This window comes from Orbicella faveolata, unplaced genomic scaffold, assembly GCF_042242905.1.
Source record: "Orbicella faveolata isolate gen_17 unplaced genomic scaffold, um_ofav_v1 contig_37, whole genome shotgun sequence".
Classification (NCBI taxonomy): domain Eukaryota; kingdom Metazoa; phylum Cnidaria; class Anthozoa; order Scleractinia; family Merulinidae; genus Orbicella; species Orbicella faveolata.
The window spans coordinates 2,917,060-2,941,232 of record NW_028301566.1 but is presented as its reverse complement, the minus strand read 5'-3'; the positions used below and the strand labels follow the sequence as shown (position 1 = coordinate 2,941,232).

The 24,173-nt window shown below is 38.7% G+C and overlaps 1 protein-coding gene and 1 long non-coding RNA gene across 2 annotated transcripts in view; one reads left to right on the top strand and one right to left on the bottom strand.

Moving 5' to 3' along the window:
• LOC110053235 (uncharacterized) overlaps positions 1–4,076 on the top strand; it is a 47,430-nt gene extending 43,354 nt beyond the window's left edge. The window contains exons 21-23 of the mRNA XM_089275671.1: positions 201–320; positions 1,084–2,640; positions 3,058–4,076. Of these exons, the coding sequence (XP_089131797.1) occupies positions 201–320; positions 1,084–2,640; positions 3,058–3,218 (1,838 nt within the window). The 3' untranslated portion in view covers positions 3,219–4,076. The remainder of the gene's footprint in view (positions 1–200; positions 321–1,083; positions 2,641–3,057) is intronic.
• A 7,086-nt stretch (positions 4,077–11,162) lies between these two features.
• On the bottom strand, positions 11,163–16,314 carry LOC149101621 (uncharacterized). The gene is made up of 2 exons (XR_016202840.1): positions 15,961–16,314; positions 11,163–13,096 (listed from the first exon to the last, which is right to left on the bottom strand). It is a non-coding gene; the product is annotated as an uncharacterized LOC149101621 (long non-coding RNA).
• Positions 16,315–24,173: the final 7,859 nt, after the last annotated feature.

Below are 24,173 nucleotides of genomic sequence, written 5' to 3'. Positions count from 1 at the left end.
AAAAAGTCGTGTGGCCCATCATACTTGGATTAGTTGAACTTTCAGCGTCTGATGTGGCCTACATTTATTTTTCCAGCAAGTCCCAAGCCTTGTGTCTGTGATGCTACGCATGTGTAACGTTCAATAATAAAAAAAACTCTTTGACCGATTAAGTGCTAGTCCTCAATCAAAATTTAAACGACTATCACCTTTTTTTTCAGGAGGCTTTTATCAGGATGAAATGGGGCAAGTTGACTGCAAGAATTGCAGCACGGGCACTTACGTTCCAGAAACGGATCATCCTGGAAGAAGCGCAGCCGACTGCCGTGCATGCCCGTACGGTAAGTGAGCATGCTGAATAAAAATACTTATAATAAAAATATTGAAACAAGTTATTACCAGAGGAACCCGGTTAAAAAAAAAAAGCGCGGTTAAATCGTTATTTGAAGTCGTGCTCTCTGCGTTCTTCGAGTAAATTACGGTATGTAAGTACGTGTATCACTCATCTATGAACCTACTGAACCTATGATTCTACTATCTAGGACAAAACACTCGTGACACTTCCCGTTTTTGCTAGATATTTGCTCTCTTTTCCTCATTAATATAGTTTCAGCATCGGATAATTTTCTTCCGTTCATTTACTAGCCTTTCACTTCAACATTTAGCTATGAGGGGTAATGTTAGTCTTTTTAAACGAAGAAGTTTATTCTTATGATGGGAGGAATTCTCTGGTCTCCCACAGTATAGGCCAATTTCGAGTTTGTCTATACCACTGAAGTTATCACTGAGGAATACTGACGTTGACTCCAAATTGGACCAACAGACGTATCATGCGACAGAACGAGCAGCACTCCGTACAAAAAATAACAGCGTGTGTCAACACCTTATTGCGCCTTATCAGAAGTAGGCAACAAAAGCAGTTCAGAGGTGGGCACATGTTGCAAGTTTCCAAACGTGCGAAATGTTGCGCTTTGCGAGAACGTTAGCAATTACAATATTTACGATGCCGACAAGCTGAGCCACACTAACTTGTGTATACCCAAAGATAGATAACTCATCAGTTTGTATCTCAATTAATGATTACAATTCTTACATATTAAATAGGTACCCGATCTAACGAGACCGCTGGCTATCGTGCATGCAGTTGTCTTCATAATTTCTATCGCCTGGATCGTTTTGGGCCCTGCACGTCCTGCCCAGATTATGGCCTTACTTGTAAAAACGATACAGCAATACTGGCACCAGATTATTTCTGGAAGTGGAGCAACAAAACGACGATGGACAATTACACGAAATTCGTTGTAAATATTCACACTATTGGACCCGAATACAATAAAAATTCCTCGATATTTCATGGCCCATTGCCCAAGCCGCTGAAATGCCCCTATCCAGGGTCCTGCAACGGTGGAATTGGCTCAGCGTGTGAGGTCGGATACCAAGGTACCTTATGTGCAACTTGTTCTTACAATCACTTCTTCCGATTTAACAGATGTCTGGAATGTCCAAGCATGATTGCTACAGTCATTTCATGTGTTGCAGTGATTGTGTTCTTCGCTTTGCTGTTTGTAATGATTCTCTGGGGAGACTCCAAACGCACAAGAAGCAATAATACTCGTACTGTGGCAGATGTCATCATGTCCTGCTGCAAGATCGTGATTGGATTTTATCAAGTTGTTGCTGGCATTTTCTCGGCTTTGGTTGGGGTCCACTGGCCTGTAATCCTCATCTCCATGGAAAAATGGTTGAAGTTTGTTGAGGGAAACATTTTGCAGTTTGCACCACTGAGCTGCATTAATCATTTCCTTCGACTGGACCCTTTCATACAGTTTATTTTAGCCATTTTTATTAATGCCTTGGTCGTTTCCCTGATAATGCTCTATCTCGTCCTGAAAAAGCGACACATCAACAAACTGGAGATTTCCATCTCCGAAGAATCCTCCCAAGAATCCTCCCAAGAATCCTCCGAAAAAAAGAAGAAAATTTCAAGATTGAAGAAGTCGTGCTATCGAAATATTTTGCTTTTTCTCCTTTTGTCATACCCAGTCACAAGTAAGAAGATAATTGACATTCTGCCCTTGCCTGGAAATTGTGTGAACGTTTGCTTCGACAAAGATGGAAGCGAATGTATTTCTCTTCTGAAGGCTGATTACTCCATCCAGTGTTTTACCACTCTACACGATAACTTCTGGCCCATTGCAGCTGTCTTTGCGCTGTATCCTGCTGTCTTTCCGTTGTTGCTGCTGTTTCCCATTTACAAGTACCGTAAGTGTGATCCTGAGAAAGACGAAATGGCTTTTGGTTTCAGAGTGTTTTTCGAAAATTATGAAGAGAGCCGCTGGTTTTGGGAGATTGTGGAGATGTACCGAAAGCTTGCGTTAATCGCATGTATCCCTCTGTTTGAGTCCGACAGCCTTTCTCGGATTGGTTTTACCTTGATCACAGCCGGTTGTTCTGGAATTGCATACACCATCTTTCGACCAATGAAAGGAAAATTTGAAGATCGACTCCAAACGTTTGCGCTTTGGACAATATTCTTCAACGTTAGCTTCGGCGCAATCTATTCACAACCTGACGTCAGCAGGAATCAAGGAGAAAACAACTCTACGTTTATCAACCTAGTCTTTGTTTTTCTCAATGGTGCCGTGTTAATATGGTCCGTAGGTAAGTATTTCCTGCAGCACAAAAAAAAAAAACTAAATAAAGTTCACATCGTTGTTTAACTAAGTACTAAACCACTAGAAGAGGGTGTGAAATAATGTCAGTGGTGCGGTGTGTACAGTTAACAGAGTGGCCGTATTAAAAGAGTTCTTTAAATAAAAAAAATTCACTGACCGAGCTTTTGTTTGGGCCAGAATTAGTTGACCTTTGAAGTAACGTGGTGGCCGTAACTTGGGTGGCCGTAGGCCGCGGTTCCATCGTATCAAGGACAATGATCTTAAAAAGTCTGTGGTGAATTGGAGGTACCAAATAACGAGAAGGCGCGGTAGCGTAAAGGAACATTAAGAGGAGGAATAATCGACCCTCTTCATTGAAAACACGAGACTCATTTCGTCTCGTCTCACTCTTTTATCTCATCAGCAGAGGGATTGCTTTATCTGAGGGCAAACTGGTCCGCACTATGTTCCTGCCCAGTGCGATGTTTCCACCTAATCTGTCGCAGATGTCTTGAAGATCGTCACAGAGGAAACACTTACTATCTTCTTCCACCAGAAGACGAGGAACTGATCGTTATGGACTAGAGCTATGAGTAGAAGCCTTTATAATGGCCGTTTGCATAACTCTTCATAACATTGAAATGAAGGCCGCTTTTGGTTTGTTTTGTTGTTTTTTTGTTTGTTGACAGGCTAGCTAAACGTTGCACCTAAAAGGATATAGATCGTTTTCACGTGACGTCATCACTTTCTAAAATCCAAAACTAAAGAGCCACCAAAGTTTTTATCCTCATCAGGCACAAGAGGCGGTATATTTATATCTGTTTACAATTTTACAGTTCAATAGCGTGCTTCGTTTGGAATCCAGAGCATTTTGAATTTCAGGGTTATGGAGGTGCGTGACACAAGGCTATGATCGAGTTTGTCGAAAAATATATACTTATCCCATGATTTTGAGCCTTTTTAGAAGTTACAGAATTAGGAAAAGTGCTTATGTAAATGCTTGCTTGATCAGTACTGATAATCAGTCGCCTAGATAGCCAAAGTAAGTTCCAGATGTTTACACTATTTTCCGGCCGCCAACTTGGAGAAGTGGCTTATTTAGTTATCATCTATAACATCATAATTTCATAGCTTTTTCCACTGGATGGTTTTCGATTTATTCTTTTATTGCGTGACAGTGAAAACGATCTATTTATTTAGCAAATAAAGTAAGACCTGTATTAAGCGGACCCCATATTAAGCGGACACCCTCTATTAAGTGGACACCAGCTTGAGTCCAAAAATTTTCTTCCTACATTTACTGTAAAATTGTTACGATGTGTAAATTTCTGTAGCTGTAATTGTCAGCGGACTTTCTGCCGTACATATGAATTATGTATTTTGAATCGTTAGTTTAGTCTTCTACCGTTAGCTGAGTGAATAAAGCTTCGAAACACAAATAAACCTGCATTCAGCGGACACCTCTGTTAAGCGGACGCGGACACCAATATTAAGCCATTTTCTTGTACAAAACCTGCAATAACGGATACTTTAAGGGCTTTTTACTTCTGAAAGCTCAGCTCAGACTCCTTTAACATTGTTCAGCGTAATCGTTTTTAAGCTATTCCAGATTGATGCATTGACTGACTGGACATTGTGCTGTGAGCAGTCTTTGATCTTACAATTTGTTACACTTAGTTACAAAAGGGTTAATAATTAACTATCATGGCACAATATATTAGAACCTGCTTAGAGCGGACACCCTGTATTAAGCGGACACTAGTGAGGGCCCCAACGGTGTCTGCTTAATACAGGTTTCACTGTAAATGATTTTATGCTCCCTGTGGTCAATGAATCTGTTCAGAACGTTCAGGCCTCCGGTCAGGTGATAGTAACACGATCTTGCAATGTAACTCTTCGTTATAAGGCGTAGCTGGTATATTCATCGTCCTTTTCTTAAGCATTGAAGGCGAAACCAACTACACTTTTCTGCTTCAGCAAGTTAAGTATCATCTATTTTGCTATATTATTGATTACATGGCCTCGCCCGGCGTTGCCACTGCCAATCCTCGGGTTCTCATTTTTGTCCCCCCTTTGGTCAGGAGGCTAAAACATTTTATTCGACTTAAATCAGGAGGAAACAACCACTTCGCTCTGAATTTCGACTTGGCGCAGCGATGCGTTGTGTCGATGCTGGGAATTGGAGGTCGCACAGTTGATAAAATGATGCGCTATGATTTACACTCGATTTGGAATTACGCTCCTGAAGTGGTCGTTCTTGAGCTGGGATCCAATGATTTCTGTGATAAAACCGTCGATGGCCACGCGGTGGCATTAGTGAGAGATATTTCTCCGCGCCATTCATGTATAATACCGCTGTATTTGATACACCTGCCGTTACTCGCATGTACGGCAGTTTTTTTCACGAGCCATTATGGTTAGAGCTGCCGTGTCAATTAGATATCCCACTTTAACCGGTAAAATGTCGAGAGGCATAGCCACCATAGCGCCTGTTTCCAAGCGATTAAGTCTAACATTCTTCATCTGCAACATTAGAACACAGAATGCCACCCCGTAAAAGACAGGCAACAAGCCAGCCGCTGACGTGTAAAGGCTCAGCAGGACCAGACGCCACCAAATGCGACTACAAAGTTTACTCCCGCGTTGATCGCCTCTATTAGCAAAGCCGTCGCGACTGCAGTCTCAGAAACCCTTGGGCAGCATAATATCGAGAAGCGTGATGCAGCACACCCCACTTCTAACGTTTTCTGGCATACAGTTCGTCCCGGATCCCACAGCAACCTCGGGTTCTCCAAATCCAACAGTTACACGCCGTGCATTGGGGACTGCGACCCAAAGAAACCAAGAAGTGGTGCAAGCCTCTGCATCCCAAATTATAGAGAATTTGACGGGAGGAATCATCAAACCAGCAGAGCAGATCACTACGAGTAAGAACCCCTTTCTCTCGGCTAGTGTTCCGCTAGTGCAAAAAGTATCTGAGAAAATCAGAAAACAAATCTGGGCTAAAGAGTATGTGGATTTTGCCACCCTATTTCATGTTAATGAATATGAGAACCAATATGTCCGTAAAATTTCAAACCAATGACGGCAACACAGCTGTGTCTATGGTCCCGAACGTGCGAAGGCAACCCACTCGCAACATTGAACAATGGACTACAGCCTATAACACCTCTGTGGCCATCTATACAGAGAAGTATGGCAATGAAACCCCAAACCTAGTGAAGTGTAGCTCGGTCATTAGGGAATTGGTATCCCAGTCAGCCAACTGGAAGTTTTACAACGAAAGTTTCCAGTTATTAAGGCAAAAGGAACCTGGCCATGGAGCCAAATCCACAGCGAATTGTATCTGAGAGCCCGTCTTACTAAGAGTAAATTTATTTCGGGACCACGGCGGACCAACAGAGCGAACGCCTGAACGTAGGATGATTTTTTGAAGGTATACTATATTTCGGCTGGCCAAACCAGCCTTCTTCAAGTACAATGAGAAGTTTACATTGGGACGTGTTTTTACGTAGCAGATTTTCGTAATGCCGGAAATACGTAAAACTAATTGACAGTATAAATTAAGGATAAGCATATAGTAAAATATAATAATGAAATAACGTAATATAAGAAACAATTAATATGTTTCTTCGCGGATGTTCTGAGACCATCGGGATCTGTTCTGCCTTTTTGAATTAAAAAAGCTTCCCTGGCCTTACGGAAAGAGTCTCGGTTGGAAAATGTCTTTTCGATGGGGATTAATTGCATGTTGTTAGCAGTGTTAGCAGTATGATTAGGAGAGGACAAGAAATGTTCTGCGGCTGTAGTAGGTTTAGATTTGTTGTTAGGGTTATCTATGGTACGGCGGTGTTCATTAAATCGGTCTTTTAAACATCGTTTCGTCTCTCCTATGTATTGCAAATTACAGCGGTTACACTGAATCATTTAGATGAGGTTTTTGGTGTCACAGGTCAGGTTAGATTTTATGGGGCGCGTTTCCCCGGTAGAACAAAAGGTATATGTATTAAGTCCGTGATCCAATCGTTCCGGTTGCTTGCTTAATTATAACATTGTGCTAATTGAAGCATTGTAGGGTATGTACCCCTTTGTCCCTGTGAGACATTTTCAGACTGCAGACCCAGAGCCCGGGAGGGGTACTCTCAGAAAAAAATTTTGGGGTGTGCGGCCCGCTTCCCAAAACCCTTACCCTATTGATGACCAAAATCTGCGATTTTACTACCCTTTTTATGACCAGACCAAGGATTTGATTCGCTATTTATGATCGTTACGGATGACACAGTTTCCCTAAACATGATTTTTGAAGGGATTTTGTTTATGGGTTTATCGATAATGATCGACACTCGTAGTAGCACGTCTAGCTACAGCCCGACTTACCATCTTAGAAAGTCTTGTTTGAACAGGAGCCATAATCGGGGACGGAGACCGTAAGCGAGCGCCATTTCTTGTTTTGGAGCTGTCCCTATGATATGGGACAATTTTTCTATTTTTAGAACAAATTGCGCCATCCCGTGCGGCACACGCGCGTACATGTTGCGAGGATTTTTGCGAATGTAGCGCGGGAAAATGGCGTCCGAAATTTCCGAAATGTTTGATGCTTTTGGCCCACAGCTCAATACTTTTATGTCTGTCAGAATTTTGCTTCAGTGTTTTCGTCGTAAGCTGCTCCAGTTTGAGTGAAGTAAGACAGCGTCAAATTTAGTTATGTGCCGCTTTATATATCACTGACCAAGTTGTGTTCGGCATCTTCTTTTACAAGAGCTCCACATTACTCCACTCTAAGTTTCACATACGTTGAAGATTAACAGCTTTTCCAAAACACAGCAAAAAACTAGTTGGATATATTTGGATATAGCAGCGTTTCAGGACTTCAAAGTTTCCCTCCTCTTGCCACACGCCTGCGAGGATTTCACCAGAGTCTATCTCGACCGAACAGTAAAAAAAAAATATAAAATAATAAAATAATTGCAAGTTTGAGTTTCGTCTGAATTGTGAGCAACGCTTGATGTTTTATCAAGGCCCAATAAGTGACAATAAAGATTATGTCTGTAGATGCTGCTCAGTTTGTTTGTGTAAATATCCAATAAATTGACTGTTGTCGATGAATAAGAGGGCCCACCGATGCGTGTTTTGTACAGTCGGTAAAGCATGACAAATTGGACTTCCCCACTTTCGTGTGAAAACGTAAATCGAACTCATGTATCTCTGGTTTTTAAATATGTTTAAGGCTGGTAAACTTTTGAGAACGCATTAAAAACTTAGCTGAAAATATGTGAATAAAGCAGAAATAATCAGCTTTCTTTAATCAATTCGAATAGTCACTGTACTCAGTAATCCTCTGGACTTTCTAGTCCGTCTCTCGGATCTGCTTTTATTTCAGTCTCGGCGCAACTGAAAGCGACCCCATCAGATGTCAGCTATTTAGTAGAGATAAGAAGCTCATCTGGATAACTAATGACTGTTTCAGGTATTAACTATGATACTAAGAGACTTGCTCCATTTCTGTTGGTGAGATATGATGAAAGTATCTAAAAGTAATGCGATAAATAGCAGGAAACGTACTCACCTAAAGGTTTCTTAAGAATGGCTGGCTGACGAAATTTCGTATAGGGTAGCATATTTTAAATTATTTTAAATTCGATTCTGCAGTACTGTAGAGGAATCTTTGTTACAATATTTACCTAATAGAAATCACTCGAAAAATAACGACTGTGCTAATTAGGATAAGAAACAGGAGAAGGGAATGGCTCTGCTATTTGCAGTCAAATGACACCATCGTGCAAATTACCTATTTGCAGGAGTGTTTTTAAAATAAGCCAAGTTCGATATATGAATATTCTAACTTGGCTCCGAGGCTTTCGGGTCAAAGTTGTAAATATTTTAAGTCTCTTTTGTCTCTCAATAGGCCCTTTGCAGGATCCGGTCACATGGTACGGAATTAATTACGCTGGGACGCAAGTTACGCAGTGGGACTTCCAAAACAAAGGAAAATCGGGCTGGACTGGTACGAGTTCCTTTGTTTTGAAAGTCCCACTGCGTAACTTGCGTCCCAGCGTAATTAATTCCGTACCATGTGACCGGATCCTGCAAAGGGCCTATTCCCAAAACAGACTTGGATAAAAAGAAACAACACCAAATAAAGAAGCTTGTCCTGAAAGCCTCGGAGCCATGTTAGAACATTGTTATATCGAACATGGCCTATTCTCACTCTTTTCTCTTCTCTGTGCAAATTCTACAATCTCCAGGCTTGAAACCTTTCTTTGGACATGTCATTCACCACAGAAATGGTCAAATCATTCCTTACCAAAAATACACGTAACCCTTACCTCAATTTCTTCCAAGTGAGCCTAATTTACGAAGGTCTCTATCACTTCCTATTTAGTAATAACAGGAGCCATAATCGGGCACGGAGACCGTAAGTCTCGGGATTCGCGTGCACCTATGATATGGGACATTTTTTTTATTTTTAGAACAAATTGCGCCATCCTGACGTCATATATCCGCGCGGATTCAAGCACATGTCGAGGGCTCTCGCGTGGATGTTGTCACGTTGCGTGATCAAATGGTGAGAGTTAAGAGATTCCCTTGCGTATTTTTCACAGCGATGGTAGGGAATAAGGCAGGGAATACGAACCAGGGCGCTTATACGTAGTTTTACGCTCTGAGCTAACGGAAAAGGTGGGTTGTTCAGGGTCGAGAACAAGACTTCAATCTCGCGCTGGGAATGAATAATAAGATCTGCTAACGCTAGTTGTAAGCTTACGCGTATGTTTTTGCGTTTGTTCTGACTTAAGAATATAGCAAGAAAACTCTCTACTCTGGAATCGAGTTAATTTGTGAGCTTCTCAGACAATGGTTCATCATAACCAAAACCTGTTTTGATGGTTTCTTATTGTTTCTGCTTGTTTGGTGAGTTTGCAAAAGTTTTTGAAACGAAAGTCTGACGCGTACAATTAGCTCATTTGCATAGTACAGCTCTTGCACTTTCAAGTCCGAGTCGGTGTTTTCAATTGTCAACAAGTCTTGACAAAGATTTCTTTCGTTATCTTTTGTGCTGAGATGCTGTAACAAATTTCACGAACGCAAAAAAGGCTACTAACATCATGTTTGTTTCTTCAACATAAGCATAGTGAACTTTTACATTGCGAAAATGAAAATAGACAAGGAGTTTTGATAGCTCGATCAACAAAATCGAAATCGTTATTCCAAGTTGATTAAAGAAAGCGTCATCGTAACTTTGCTGATTATTTTTGCTTTAATCTCATATTTTCAGCTTAGCTTTTAATATGCTCTCAAACATTTATCAATCTTAAACATATTTAAAAACTATAGAGTTATTGTTTGAGTTCGATGTCACTGGAAAAGTTGAAAATTTACAGAGTATGTAAATAACATGTAATTAACATGTAAATAATCAAAAAGAGACTGTAAAGATTAATTTACATGATTTTTCCCCTTTTACATGTTTTGGAGGTTTCATGTAAAAAACATGTAAATATTTCAAGTGAAACATGTAAATGATGAAGAAAACACTGTAAATGTTTCAAAGCAAAGGGCTAAGATCATGTAAATAACATGTAAACTGTGCCTGCAAATACTGTAAATAGCCTGTAAATATCTTGTGATTCAACCTGGAAACCCGTAAATAACATGTAAATTTAATACAGGGAGGCTGCCATAATACTGTAAATAACATGTAAATAAAAAGGGGAGGCTGTAAACAACATGTAAATAAAAAAGGGAGGCTGTAAATAACATGGAAAATGAAAACAGGAGCCTGTAAATAACATGTAAATCGAAAAAGGGAGCCTGTAAATAACGTGTAAATCGAAAAAGGGAGTCTGTAAATAACATGGAAATCAAAAAAGGAGCCCATAAAGAACATGTAAATCAAGACAGGGAGCCTGTAAATAACATGTAACTCGTAAAAGGGAGCCTGTAAATAACATGTAAATGGAAAAAGGGAGCCTGTAAATAACATGTAAATCGAAAAAGGGAGCCTGTAAATAACATGTAAATCGAAACAGGGAGCCTGTAAATAACATGTAAATGGAAAAAGAGAGCCTGCAAATAACATGGAAATCGAAAAAGGGAGCCTGTAAATAACTTGCAAATCGAAAAAGGGAGCCTGTAAATAGCATGTAAATGGAAAAAGAGAGCCTGTAAATAACATGGAAATCGAAAAAGGGAACCTGCAAATAACATGGAAATTGAAAAGGGGAGCCTGTAAATAACCTGTAAATTGAAAAAGAGAACCTGCAAATAACACGTAAATCGAAAAAGGGAGCCTGGAAATAACCTGGAAATTGAAAAAGGGAGCCTGTAAATAACCTGTAAATTGAAAAAGGGAGCCTGCAAATAACCTGTAAATTGAAAAAGGGAGCCTGTAAATAACATGTAAATTAAAAAAGGGAGCCTGGAAATAACCTGGAAATGTAAAAAGGGAGCCTGTAAATAACATGTAAATTGAAAAAGGGAGGCAGAAACCCTGTATGATAAATAACTTGTAAATAATAACTTGAAGAAAAATACATGGAATGTACTGTTTTATTGTAATCAAATCTGTTGACCTTAATTATAATAGTAGAAAACATGCAAATTTATACAGAATCAGAAATTTATTGCAATCAGAACAAACTCAGTAAAATTCAAATAGTTTTTATATGCCATGAATAAGGTTTACAATGTACACATTGCAACAAATAAAACATGTTTTCTTTTCTTTCTATCCATAACAAGACGACTTAAATGTAATTTTGTGCATGGCCAAAATATTTTAAAATACCATGACTGAGCTCCTTTAACCGAATTCAAGCACTGTTCAAGAAGACTACTAAAATTCAAGACCTTTTCAAGATTGTGCAAAACCATGTCATATTCAACTCTATTTAATTCATAAATAGTAAAATGATTAAGAACTATACTGTTGTCAGCTACAACGAGTGAAAATTTTGCAATTTAGGCGTATTACTAAATTAAAATTGTTTGCAAATGGATACCTGTCTTAAATATATACTAAATTCACAAAGTCAAATGTAACATAATGATAATACCTTTGTCATAAAATGAATGAATAAACTTTTTTCCTTACTAAGTAATTAATGTAGGATTAAATTAGCCTTAATTATTATGAAAAATGTGGGAGGCACGATGGCCTCGTAGTTACATGTAGTGAGCTCAACTCCTGATCGAGCGGTCTGGGTTCAAGCCCTAGGCAGGTACATTCTGTTGTGTTGCTGGGCAACACACATTACTCTCAGTACCTCTCCACCCAGGTGTATAAGTGGGTACCAGCGAATTTAATGGTGGGGTAACCCTGCAATGGACTGGCATCTCATCCAGGGGAAGTAGAAATAGTCCTAGTCGCTTCCTGCTACAGAAAGCGGGATAAGCTCCAGTCTGTTGGGCCACGTGGCTCATATGCAGACTTTACCTTTACCTTATTATGAAAATTACTGCAATGTAAGTGTGAAATATTGATCAACTTTTTTCATAGAGTGAATTGTTCTTTTGAAATAACAGAAAATAGGGAGAAAAAACATTTACCACAAGATAGAGATTGACATTTTAAATTCATCATAAAAACATTCATGCCAAAGGAATACTACATTGCATAACACAAAACAAGGCTTCTGACATCTTTTAGGCTATGTTTACAAAGTCACAGTTTCCTTCTTTTTCCAAAACTGTACAGAATCCAAACAGGACAAACATTTTGGACCCCTGACAAAACATTCACTGTAAACAATATTCAAAATTTTACTTTTCCTTTTTGTGATAAAAAAAACTGTACTGTAAAAAAAAAAATTCATAGGGACCTGTTGAAATTGAAAGGCCTATCTAGTACCATAGTTCCCATAACACATCATAAGTTAATAAATTATTGTTCTGGTACTACATGTATGTAAACATAGCCGTTGCTTTTTATGATGAAATCTTATAGCTGCTGTATTGAACAATAAGTATCAACCTAGCAATCTAAGATATTCAAATTTAATGCTAATTCACTAACACAGGTACAGTGTAGGTGATACTTCAAAGCATTGAAAATAATGTTTAAAGTGGTTGAATTTATGCCAGAAAGTGTTGAAGGTCACCATGTTAGACTGTAATGCACCAAGGGCCCATTTCTCGAAGGTCCCAAAAAGTTTTCGCACCCAGAAAGCCATACCAAAATCTGAAATCTTATGTTTACAGAGCTGTTTTATTCGCTTATTCTCAATATGAACAGAGGTTTCCTTCACACAAGAAGTTTCAGGCATATACAGCTCTTAGTTTTTAGACACAGCTCAATTAAAGATGGCTTTATGGGCCCAAAAAGTTTCCAGGGCCTTCAAGAAATGGACCTCGGACCCCTTATAGAGTCATAGGTACTGTAGACTTCTCAGTGGCTGATTTTTTCCTGATCAAGCATCAATGCCAAGGAGTATACATGTATTGACCACTCTCAATTTTACTTCATCCTACAAGTAACATAAAACATTTCGTTAAATAAGATAAGTTATGTCTGAGTATGAATCAGCAAATTCTGTGTATGATATCAATCAGCGAATTTTACACTGGAGTTATTATTTTGTTTCTTATCATTCCAATTTATACTGTGACATTTGAAATCGGACTGTAGCCGGTCATGTTAACCGGCCAAAGTAATTTTAGCTCGGTCACGTCTCATTTCTGACTGGTCAAGATATTTACGAAAAAATCAAGTACACGTAATGTGAGCTAAATTAAACCCACAAATATAGTTTGTTTGTTCCAGTCACTGCTAGACCGTTTAAAGATTGGCTTAATATTTTTCTGAACAGATTTAACCCCAGTCGCTCGAATGGCATTCCTATCGATCTTGAACGCATGACAAACAGCAAGCGAATGGTCTTTAGCCATTCGAACAGATACATGTATGCATTGGTGTATGTTTTCATTAGAGGTCATGATAAAAAAGAGATAAAAACTCTCAGATTTACAGTTGGGGATTTGATTGTTTATTCAAGAATGAACAACGTGACCGTCTCAACATGACATGACTGGTCAACATGACCGGCGAGTGGTTTTTGGCCGGTCAAGTCACCATTCTGGCCAGACATTGCCCGTTGACCGGCCATTATTTTGAGCCCTGAATATTCATCAATCAAACAGATCATACATCTACATCTGTAGCTACTGTGTGACAAAAAATTTGCATCTCTGATTGGAAGGCACTGAATGTCAGAGGATGTAGAAGAACTAAACTCAAAATCCATGGCAGTAACTATTCAATGTTCACTGTCTCCTACATTGTAATAATCATGGACAATAAATCAAACTCCTATCAAACAATGTTTAAATAATAAGTCAAGTTATTTGCAGGCACAATTTGATTGTTTCTTACATGCACTTATGCTCTATTGGTGGACAAAGGTACAGATGATGTCATAAAAGTTTGTTTTTGTTTCTTTGTTATGTATTACGAAGCAGACAGATTCTATGTTGTTGTGCATCTGTTCAGTAATAGATCACTGAAGACATCAAAATGTGGTAAAAACATCAGTGACACACACCTGAAAAATTCACAGATTCTGTGACACACTCTAGTAATGGCTTATGTGACTATTTTTTGTTTTTTCCACATTTTGATGTTATCTGTCATCTACTCAAGGCAGGAAAAAACCCAGGTCTGATTTCCTCAGCCAAGTAAATTTTGCTCTTGGGCAAGCGAAAATAGAAGTTCAGTGGCCCAGTGGACAAGTGAAATTACAATGTAGCGTCAGTAGTCTTGTGAGTCTGACTAAAAATGCCAGCTTGATAAATGATAATTTCCAGTCATTCCATTTCAAAACTTAACACCTAAAGATTAGTTAATTATTAGGTTGAAAGCAAGAATTAGTTTGGAATCTGAGTGTACTTCATTCGCATTTGTCCTCTGATTTCCTTACTGGCCACCACACTGGCAACTAATATTTAAGTGGGGCAAGTGAAAACTGAAATTGACTGGCCCACTGGGCAAGTGACTTACATTTTTTTTTCCTGCCCTGCTACAGATGCATGAACAGATGCATGACACATGAAACCTACATGTATTTGGTATGAGCCCAATTTCATACAAGTACAATGTACAGCTGTGACAGGGCTCTAAAGTGCTCTCTGGTCATCCCAGGGTAAGGTAATCGATTGAAATTGATCCATAAATTGATATAAATCAATAAATTGAAATTAATGTAAGCATTATCAGTGCTATCAATCAATTGAAAGAAATTCGTACTCACATGCTAGAAAAGTTTCAAGTTATCAGTTTGATTTTACCGAATTTATCAGTCATTAGAGAATCAATTGAAAGTTGGTCTCTCTTTGTTAGTTCACCTAAACTGTAGAAAAATTGTCCCTCAACACAGTGTTTGATTGTAACTTTTTTTATGTAGATTTCAAAGGCACTACCAAAAACCCCCAAAACATAGTCCCTGATACATGTATGCCAGCAAAATATTCTGTTTACGAGATACAATGTTATGTTTTTATGCAGTTGTATTCATGATTTCATATTTCACTTTAAATCTTTTGTTCATTTCTTTCTTATTAAATGTTGCTTAAAAGATAAGCTAGTATCAGCAAAATTGATAATGCTTATTGAAAATTTGATCACAATCGATGACTCATGACAAATCCTTTTATTGATTTCTGATATCATTGACTAATTTCTATTGATTGTTATGAAATAATCGATTGACTATACTGTGTCATCCAAGACAAGTAGATTTTCCTGCCTGGGCAAGTTATTCTTCCTTTTTTCAAGTCCTGTGTAGTTTTCACGACAGTTTGAGGTACATGTATACCTCTTCATAAAGTATCATAGTGTTTTTTTTGTGAAAGAAAATACCACAACATTTAACTTACTACAGTATCAGCACCAGTGGGTGCAATGTCCATGTACAGTTGTGTATAACAGCATATTGTAACTTGCATGTAGGTACAACTGTAGACACTTGAGTAACTTCAGAATACTTACTCTAGCATAAGAGAAATTTCTCTGCTGAAGATGGCACATTACATTTTAGCTTACTAGCATTCACATCAGAGGGCAACATAACCTTACAAGAGCATGCATCAGAAAGAATCATGAGGTGCATATAAGCCAATAACAAATGTCGCATGCTCATGCTCAGTTATCGAGAACAGATAATAACAGACAATAAAGCTCTTTATGTACGGCAGGTAAACATCACCAAAGTCGATTCCACAAGCAATGTAACTTCTCCTTGATAATGACACATTCACAACCAAAGGCAAAACGAAATGTATACGTATCTTGACGTTACTTTACTCTGCTCGTTCAATTTATGCAAAACTTGCTTACCTGTTGTTTTTGTCGCCTGTAATCGCTATCTTCAACTTCTGGGTAACGGTAAACTTTGCCTTGAAACCGTGCACGGTGACGAAGCGAAGGTAGAGTGGATTTTGGCCCGCTAAAACAGAGCTCGAGTTCGATGCAAGTTCCAACGAACTGCCAAACATGGCGGGAGAACCGAGAGAACCTGGTACCTAACATGAAGACCGCTGATTCCTGCTTGTTGGAGATCGGGCAATCACAAGGCTGGTATGCTCTTATAAAGGGACTGGGATAACAGTGATGGCAATGAAAGTACAAAACGGTAGAAATCACCAAAACAAAACAAAACAAAACAAAACAAAAAACAAAGAAACAGTGAACATGCAAGGACAGACTTAGTTGTATTAATCTTACTTGTAGAATGTGCATGTTTCGGAATATTTAACGCTCTAAATCGATGATGTTTCGTTCATTCTCAGCGGTTCAGGGGCACAACTGTGACCTCGAACTTTCGCGATATGAGAAGTTTAATGTTTGTTGTTTTCGGATTGTTAAAAATGTCATTTTGCGTACCGAAAAAAAGTCAGCTATCATTTTCGGAAAGGCGGTAAGACCTAACGTTTTCGGGAAATGGACAAAAAAGCCCTAATAAGTTCGAGAATACTCAAGCTCCTCTAGAATAACCGAACAGATAAATTTTTTTTTTGCGCAACCTAAAATTAACCTACAGAGCTTTGAAAGTACACCAGATAGCCTAAAACAGCATTGAAAAGCATTCGAGAGGAAACGGTCGTTGGGTGTTCCTTATGGTTCCCTGCCTAACCTAACTCCGCGTCAGTTCAAACTCGGTCACCAGGGCTCTTTCCGTCTTGAACTCACACAACACGTGACGCTTTCATGGTCCTTCATGAATAAATACGTACGTGTCCGAGAATTAATTTTTCTCTTTTCTAGAGACGTAAGCTTGGGACGCCTGCATGTGCAGTAACAATTCTAGTTTTATTTTGTCGTTGTGGATGCGCGGAAAGTTCACAAGAAGACAGCTTCGTTAGTGCGGTGTCGCACCCGTGCAACTTCTAGGTTTTCCATTTACATGGTTTTTACGTGTTTCTTACAGGCTCCCTTTCTTTCATTTACATTGTTTTTACATGTTTCTTACAGGCCCCCTTTTTTCATTTACATGCTTTTTACATGTTTCTTACAGGCCCCCCTTTTTCATTTACATGCTTTTTACATGTTTCTTACAGGCCCCCTTTTTTCATTTACATGCTTTTTACATGTTTCTTACAGCCCCCCCCCCCCCCCCTTTTCATTTACATGCTTTTTACATGTTTCTTACAGGCCCCCTTTTTTCATTTACATGGTTTTTACATGTTTCTTACAGGCCCCCTTTTTTCATTTACATGGTTTTTACATGTTTCTTACAGGCCCCCTTTTTTCATTTACATGGTTTTTACAGGGTTACAAACATAACATTTCCAGACTTTTTACAGCATTCGCTTGAATTATTTACACGTTCCTCACATGGTTTAGCAAAGCAATTTACATGTTTTTTACAAAGCCAGATACTGTAAAAGTGCGTAAAATATTTTACAAGTTTTTACATGTTCTTCAAATGATCATTGTCGACAAAGACAATGTAAATTACTATTTACAGAACATTTACATGCTGTACTAAAAGCTGTAAATTTCCTGTAATTTTATTTTACAAAACCCTAACATGTAAATTGTAATTTACAAAGAATGTAAATCAAGATTTACATACTGTAAATTACAATTGACATGTCCATGTAAATTTTCAACTTTTCCAGTGTGTACGCTTTCACACGAAAGTGCGGCGGAAGTACAATTTGTCACGTTTACTGACTGTACCAAACACGCATCGGCGGGCGCTCTCATTCATCGACAACAGAGAATTTACTGGATTTTTACACGAATAAAACTGAGCAGTATCTACGGACGTAAAGTTATTGGGCCTTGATGAAACATCAAGCGTTGCTTACAATTCAAGCGAAACTCAAACTAGCAATTATTTTGTTTTACTTTTCGGTCGCGATAGACTGACAAATTCCTCGCAAGCGTGTGGCAAGAGGAGCTAGGAAACTATGAAGTCCTGAAGCTCTGCTATATCTAAATATATCAAGCTAGTTTTTTGCTGTGTAATGGAAAAGCCTTTAATCTTCAACATATGTGAAATTTAAAGTGGAGTAATGTACATCTCATGTAAAAGAAGCATCCGTCGGAACACAACTTGGTCAGCGATATATATAAGCTTACAGCGGAACATACCTAAATTCGACACTGTCTTACCTCATTCAAACTGGAGCAGCTTACGACGAAAATACTTAAGCAAAATTCCAACAGACGTAAACGCGTTGAATTGTGGGCCAAAAACATGAAAAAATTTCGGGAATTTCGGACGCCATTTCTCCCGCGCGACATCCGCAAAAATCCTCGAGGCATGTACGCGCGTGTGCCGCAGGTGATGGCGCAATTTGTCCTAAAATAGAATTTTTATATGGCTAGCTCCGCGAGCGGGCATGATGAAACAAATCCTGCGCCGTGATTGGGTACCCGAGCGGGCAAGATGGAGCTATCTTGCCCGCTCGGGACTACCCGCCGTGTCCCGCAAGAAAAATTTCCCTGAAATCCATATAATAAATCCTTTATTGACCAAGCTTGTTCGGTCAAGATGGCTGGATATTGGCCTCGTTCTTTTTTTGCGAGTTTATGGACCTCGACTCCGTCTCTGTCCATAAACTCGCAAAAAAAAAAAAAAAAAATTGGTCAATATCCAGCCATCTTGACCTCACACTTGGTCAATAACCCATACTTATTGTCCCATATCATGGGGACAACTCCAATACTAGAAATGGTGCGCGCTTACGGTCTCCGTCCCCGATTATGGCTCCTGGTAATGATCATCTTTCTCATTGCATTAATACATTTCAAATGATGGCTCAGAACATACCGGAAATGTTTGACAATTAATCTCTTTGATCACAGGTGGGAGATGCGAAAGAAACAGCAACTGATGGAAGTTTCGATATGACCGTATCACATTATGTATTCTCTGATGGTGTAATTTTGCCAGACCATTTTATGGCTAATAGTTTAGCTAAGTCTATATATGTTCAGACAGTAAAGATCATCGAAATATTTTTCGCCACTTACGGGCTTAAAAAATAAATTGGAATAGGATTTGACCAGAAATTGAACAGGAATTCAAACCAATGACCTCTGCAATATCAGTACAGTGCTCTACCGTGTAACGGAGCTATCAAGCCAACTGGGCGATCATAGTTATACCCGCAGATGGGATGATATGGAAGTGAATATTTTGTTTCCGCAACTGTTTAACTAACAATTACCAAACTTACTTTAATTTATTCAGACTAACAGTCTAAGTTGCGTACGAAACTCTGGATATCTTTATATGTTTTATCTTGAAGGATGTTAGAAACAAATAAGTAAGATGGGGCTTCGATACTTTTCTGAGGAGATGAATTATCGCAAGTAAGTCGCACGAGCTGACTGTGACGCGCGCGGGGCAATATTACTAGTATCAGACCGAGCTCTCCGCTTTCGAACCTCTCTTTCTTACGCTTCCAACAAAACAATGTCAACATATCCAACTATGCACAACCGATATGTATTGAGTTATAGAAACGCAAGTGAATGTTTAAGAGAACTCCAAAGTGGTATAGGAACACTCACCTGGGGCTCGCTCTCCCAAAATTCAGTCGTGTCTCTATTGAACAATGAGGGTGTTCGCTCTTGATTCTGGGGAAAAGGGTGTCAAAACACTTTATTCCCTTCAAGTTATGGGGTCCCCATGCAAAAAAGGCAATGTGACACTATTTTATGCATATTTAATTAGCGTTTTTGGTTTAGTATTTTTACAATAAGAAAGGCCATGTGAAAATAAAATTTACTGGATCACGTTCTACAATTGTCAATTTCAAAGCAAAGATATGTTTTTAAACTAGGCAGTTTGATTTCTCTCCGTGGCTCCATCTTAAGGTTACTGTAGGCCTTCAGGGATTCCTTTACGGGCTGCTTTAAAGAAAACCTCGGCAAACTATCTATCAATGTAAAGCTAATAGACTTTAGAATCCGAAAATAACCATATATTTTGCTATTTTTGTTTTGATAGGAATGCGCAAGCCAAAAAACGCAAAAAAGACCGTACTTGCTAAACTAAATTACCAGCCTTTGTGTTACCGAGGACATCCAAACTGACTGGACACTGATCAATCAGGAGATGATGGGCTAACAAAGTGTGTGAGGCTTTTTCGATATTTCTATTGGTTGCTTAGGAAATCCCTTTCAAATCTGGACAATAGAAAATTAACTGACTGCTGTTACTCGATAGGACGTCACGGGAAAAATATTTCGATTTTCACAAAAGCCTCACACACTTTGGTGCGCTAATTAATATCTGACGAACATTTTGGCCAAGTTTCGTTAAAATCCGATTTGTCTAGATACCCTTTTAATTCATTTGAATAGAGGTAATTCACGTAGAAATAAACCTTGAAATTTTGGCCTCGAAAGGAATTCATAGTTTTCGCACTTCACTGAAGCTGTTGTCAACGTGGTCAATGCCGTCAACCAATGAAACGCAGCTTCAGAAACTCCCCAGCGGGCTACAGTAACGCTTCCCAGGAATGAATGTGCAATGTTTAATTTTACAGCATATCTTAATATCTTACATCGTCTGCCGTGAAACATTCAGCATCTCATAGACCGAATCAGCATATAAATGGTAAAGAAGGTAAAGGGAAAAAGAGGAATGCTAGCGGAATAGCCTTGAACAAGCCTATTCGGCGAGCCGGGTCGAGTGCGGATATTTGCACATTTAAAAAAAAAAAAAAAAAACTAAACGCGTAATTCATCGGCCTGCTAGCTTTAGTAGAATATGGAGAAACACTCTTCGAAGTAGGGGAAAGGAGAGTTTGGAGAAGCTGCCTTGTCAGATATCAGCGATTAAATTCGTCGGTAATTTCGCGGCAATCAACTCCTGTGCCAGAAGAAGCTAGAGAAGGGCATCGACGAAATATTCGCTTGCGATTTGCGCTTGCGTTCAAATGTGGGAACGCGAAGCGCCTAGTCTATCACTTAAGAGACGAAAACAATCAACAAAAGCGAAGATTTATGTGCGAGAACTGGGAAAAATTGCAAGACGTAAGGGATAAACAAAAGAAGTAAAATATAACTCCGCGGATGATGATAATAATAATAATCATAATAATAATAATAATAATAATAATAATAATAATAATAACATTTCTAAAGCGCCCTTTCTCAAGGGTCCAAAGGCGCTATTTACAAGGTTAAAAATTCATATTACGAATAGAAGTAAAAACCTAAAAGATAAATTAAAATAATTAACCACAATAAAATTTTCAGTTTAAAAAAGCACGCTTAAAAAAAACTGTTTTCAGCTCTCTTTTAAATATGTCCAGCGATTTTGCATCCCTAACATGTTGTGGAAGACTGTTCCAAAGCAACGGCGCAGCAACAGAGAAAGCACGGCGGCCATAACTATTTAGTTTGAAACCAGGCACGGCGAGTTAATTTTTTTTTTTTTGCAGATCTTAGATAACGTCCCGGAATGTAGCTGTCAAGGAGATCCTCAATATAAGCAGGAGCTAGGCCATGGAGAGTCGTGTAGGTAATGATGAGTATCTTAAATTCAATTCTGAGATCAATTCGGAGCCAGTGGAGACTCATAAGAACCGGTGTAATATGACAGAACTTGGGTGAGAGAGAAACAATTCAAGCAGCAGCGTTCTGCACACGTTGGAGCTGTTTAGTCACGTGTTTGGGTAAACCATATGGTAACGAATTACAGTAGTCAAGCTTTGATGTAATGAGAGCGGATGAGATCAGTTGCCGCGAAAATTGTTACTGCTCAACTCAAGGGTTGAAACATTTTAACTGGCTTATCACAGTTTGCGGCTCATTGACTCGTTTTAAAAATTTACGTTTTTGTGGAAAGCTCGCTCGCGTTTTAAGCTTTGAAAATAACTTGTTTTTGGAAAATTCAGATAAAGTAAAAGTCTTGAATTTGCTGTAAAAAAAATTTGGACAAAATAGGCCCTTGAAGGTCTACAGTAACCTTACTAAGCTGTCTACTTTGTAAGATTGAAAGGAACGGCATTCAGGCAAGTATAACCGGAGCCTTTTTTCGGCTCGAGTTCCCACGGCATTTCTCATTCTCCCAACTTCCACTCATTCTTTTTATTGCTTTTTTTAAATATTCAATTAAAACTACGGAAAACCTAAAAAGACTTAACCACTGTTCCAAAAGAGCTATCTTAGGAGTACCGCCATTAAAGTACATGGTTCTTGCTTGTTTGCTAGTGGATCGTAACCACTCTTTTCCAGCAGAACAACAGGATATCCTCTTCGTTATAAAGTTGAACTGTTCCTCTGAAGGCCATCTAACAAATTTAATGAAAAAAAAAATAGGAGAGAAAAGAGGTATGAAATACTACTCTGTCAGAAATAGCCCAATAATGTATATAACTAACTTCGCTGTATTTTAGGCCTTTCCCAAAATTTACAAATGAGTACTGATTTATGATATATACTTTAATTACCTTGAAACCTGGTGGGAATGTTGTCATTACAGCAGAATACGTCAACACATACTTTTCCAAAAAAAGAAATAGAAACAGATACACTTGCATAGCGAGACCACAACGAAAACAGGAACTATAGTCAAAGCTGAACATATTACACGACTGATTTAGTTCCGATTTGACCAATTATATTGCTCTATTGGCGGTCCAATATTCACTAAGTATTTAGCCGGGCACTGTCCCGAATGATCCCATACGATCATTTTTTTCATTTCCTCTTAACCCTCCTTCCCTTCTGTTTTGTTTGACATCAGACATATGTACACCTACTCAAGTCCCAATCGGATAAGCGGCGCTCAGGTGGCTTGAAATAGTTTTCATTTCCCCAAACAAGTTTTACAAATTCTCTTCTAAAAAAAGGTTGGTTCATCCGTGACAGTATGAAATTTACCACAGAACTGAAAGAGACATCATAGATTCATTTCATCATATTTTGCACCAGAAACCTGTTACCATGGCAAACACCTGACGAATTTAGTTGTGCACTCAAAATTGGAATGTATTGTCTTATTTAGAAAACAGGACGGTGAAATCTTCTTAAACTCCTATTTTAGATGTTATCTGGATTGATCCTGATCTGGATTGGTTTAATTTCTTTTTTTTCCCTTCCTATAGAAATTACAAAAAAATCGGTATATATACGTAGTCAACTGTTCTTACTTTTCTCCAAAAATTTCAAAAAAATTTGCCGATCGGAATCGGAAATATAGACGCGCGAATTTGGAAAATGAGGGAAAATTCCGAGTCCACTAAATTCGCGTTTACGCATGTGCAAAGTTTTTCACGCGCTCAATCGAGTTCAAGCGAGCGGAACAATCAGCAACGTAAGGGAATGACATGGTCTCACCTTTCCGGTGTTAGTGCGAAATATTTGTATTTTTTTTTCATAATAGGAGATATTTTTCCGTTGGATCTTTTTATGGAGTAGGAGAAAAGTGACAAAATTAGGTGGGTAAAGTTTGCATAAACATGCTTCAATATCTAGCTAATGCAAGAAATATTATCTTATCTAATGTTGTTTAAAAGTGAAGAATGATCATCGCAGTTGATTTTCCAATTTAAGTAATTGGAAAGAAGAAGCCTGAAAAAATCAGGGCTTCAACGGGATTCGAACCCGTGACCTCCGCGATACCGGTGCGATGCTCTACCAACTGAGCTAAGAAGCCGCACATTGGGAGCGAGGTCAATTTAATAGTTGAGTTCATATCTTCCCGTGAGGAGTGAAATGATGTGAAGTTTATATGAAATAATTCATATATGAACTGCGGTTGTAGATGAAAGTGAAGAATGATCATCGCAGTTAATTTTCCAATTTAAGCAATTGGAAAGAAGAAGCCTGAAAAAATCAGGGCTTCAACGGGATTCGAACCCGTGACCTCCGCGATACCGGTGCGATGCTCTACCAACTGAGCTATGAAGCCACACATTGGGAGCGAGGTCAATTAATTGAGCTCATATCTTCCCGTAAGGGGTGAAATGATGTGAGGTTTATATGAAATAATTCATATATGAACACAAACACGACAAAGTAATCACTCTTGACGATCCCAAGTTTAGGCAATCCAGAAAGTAAATAGAACTCGAAGCCAT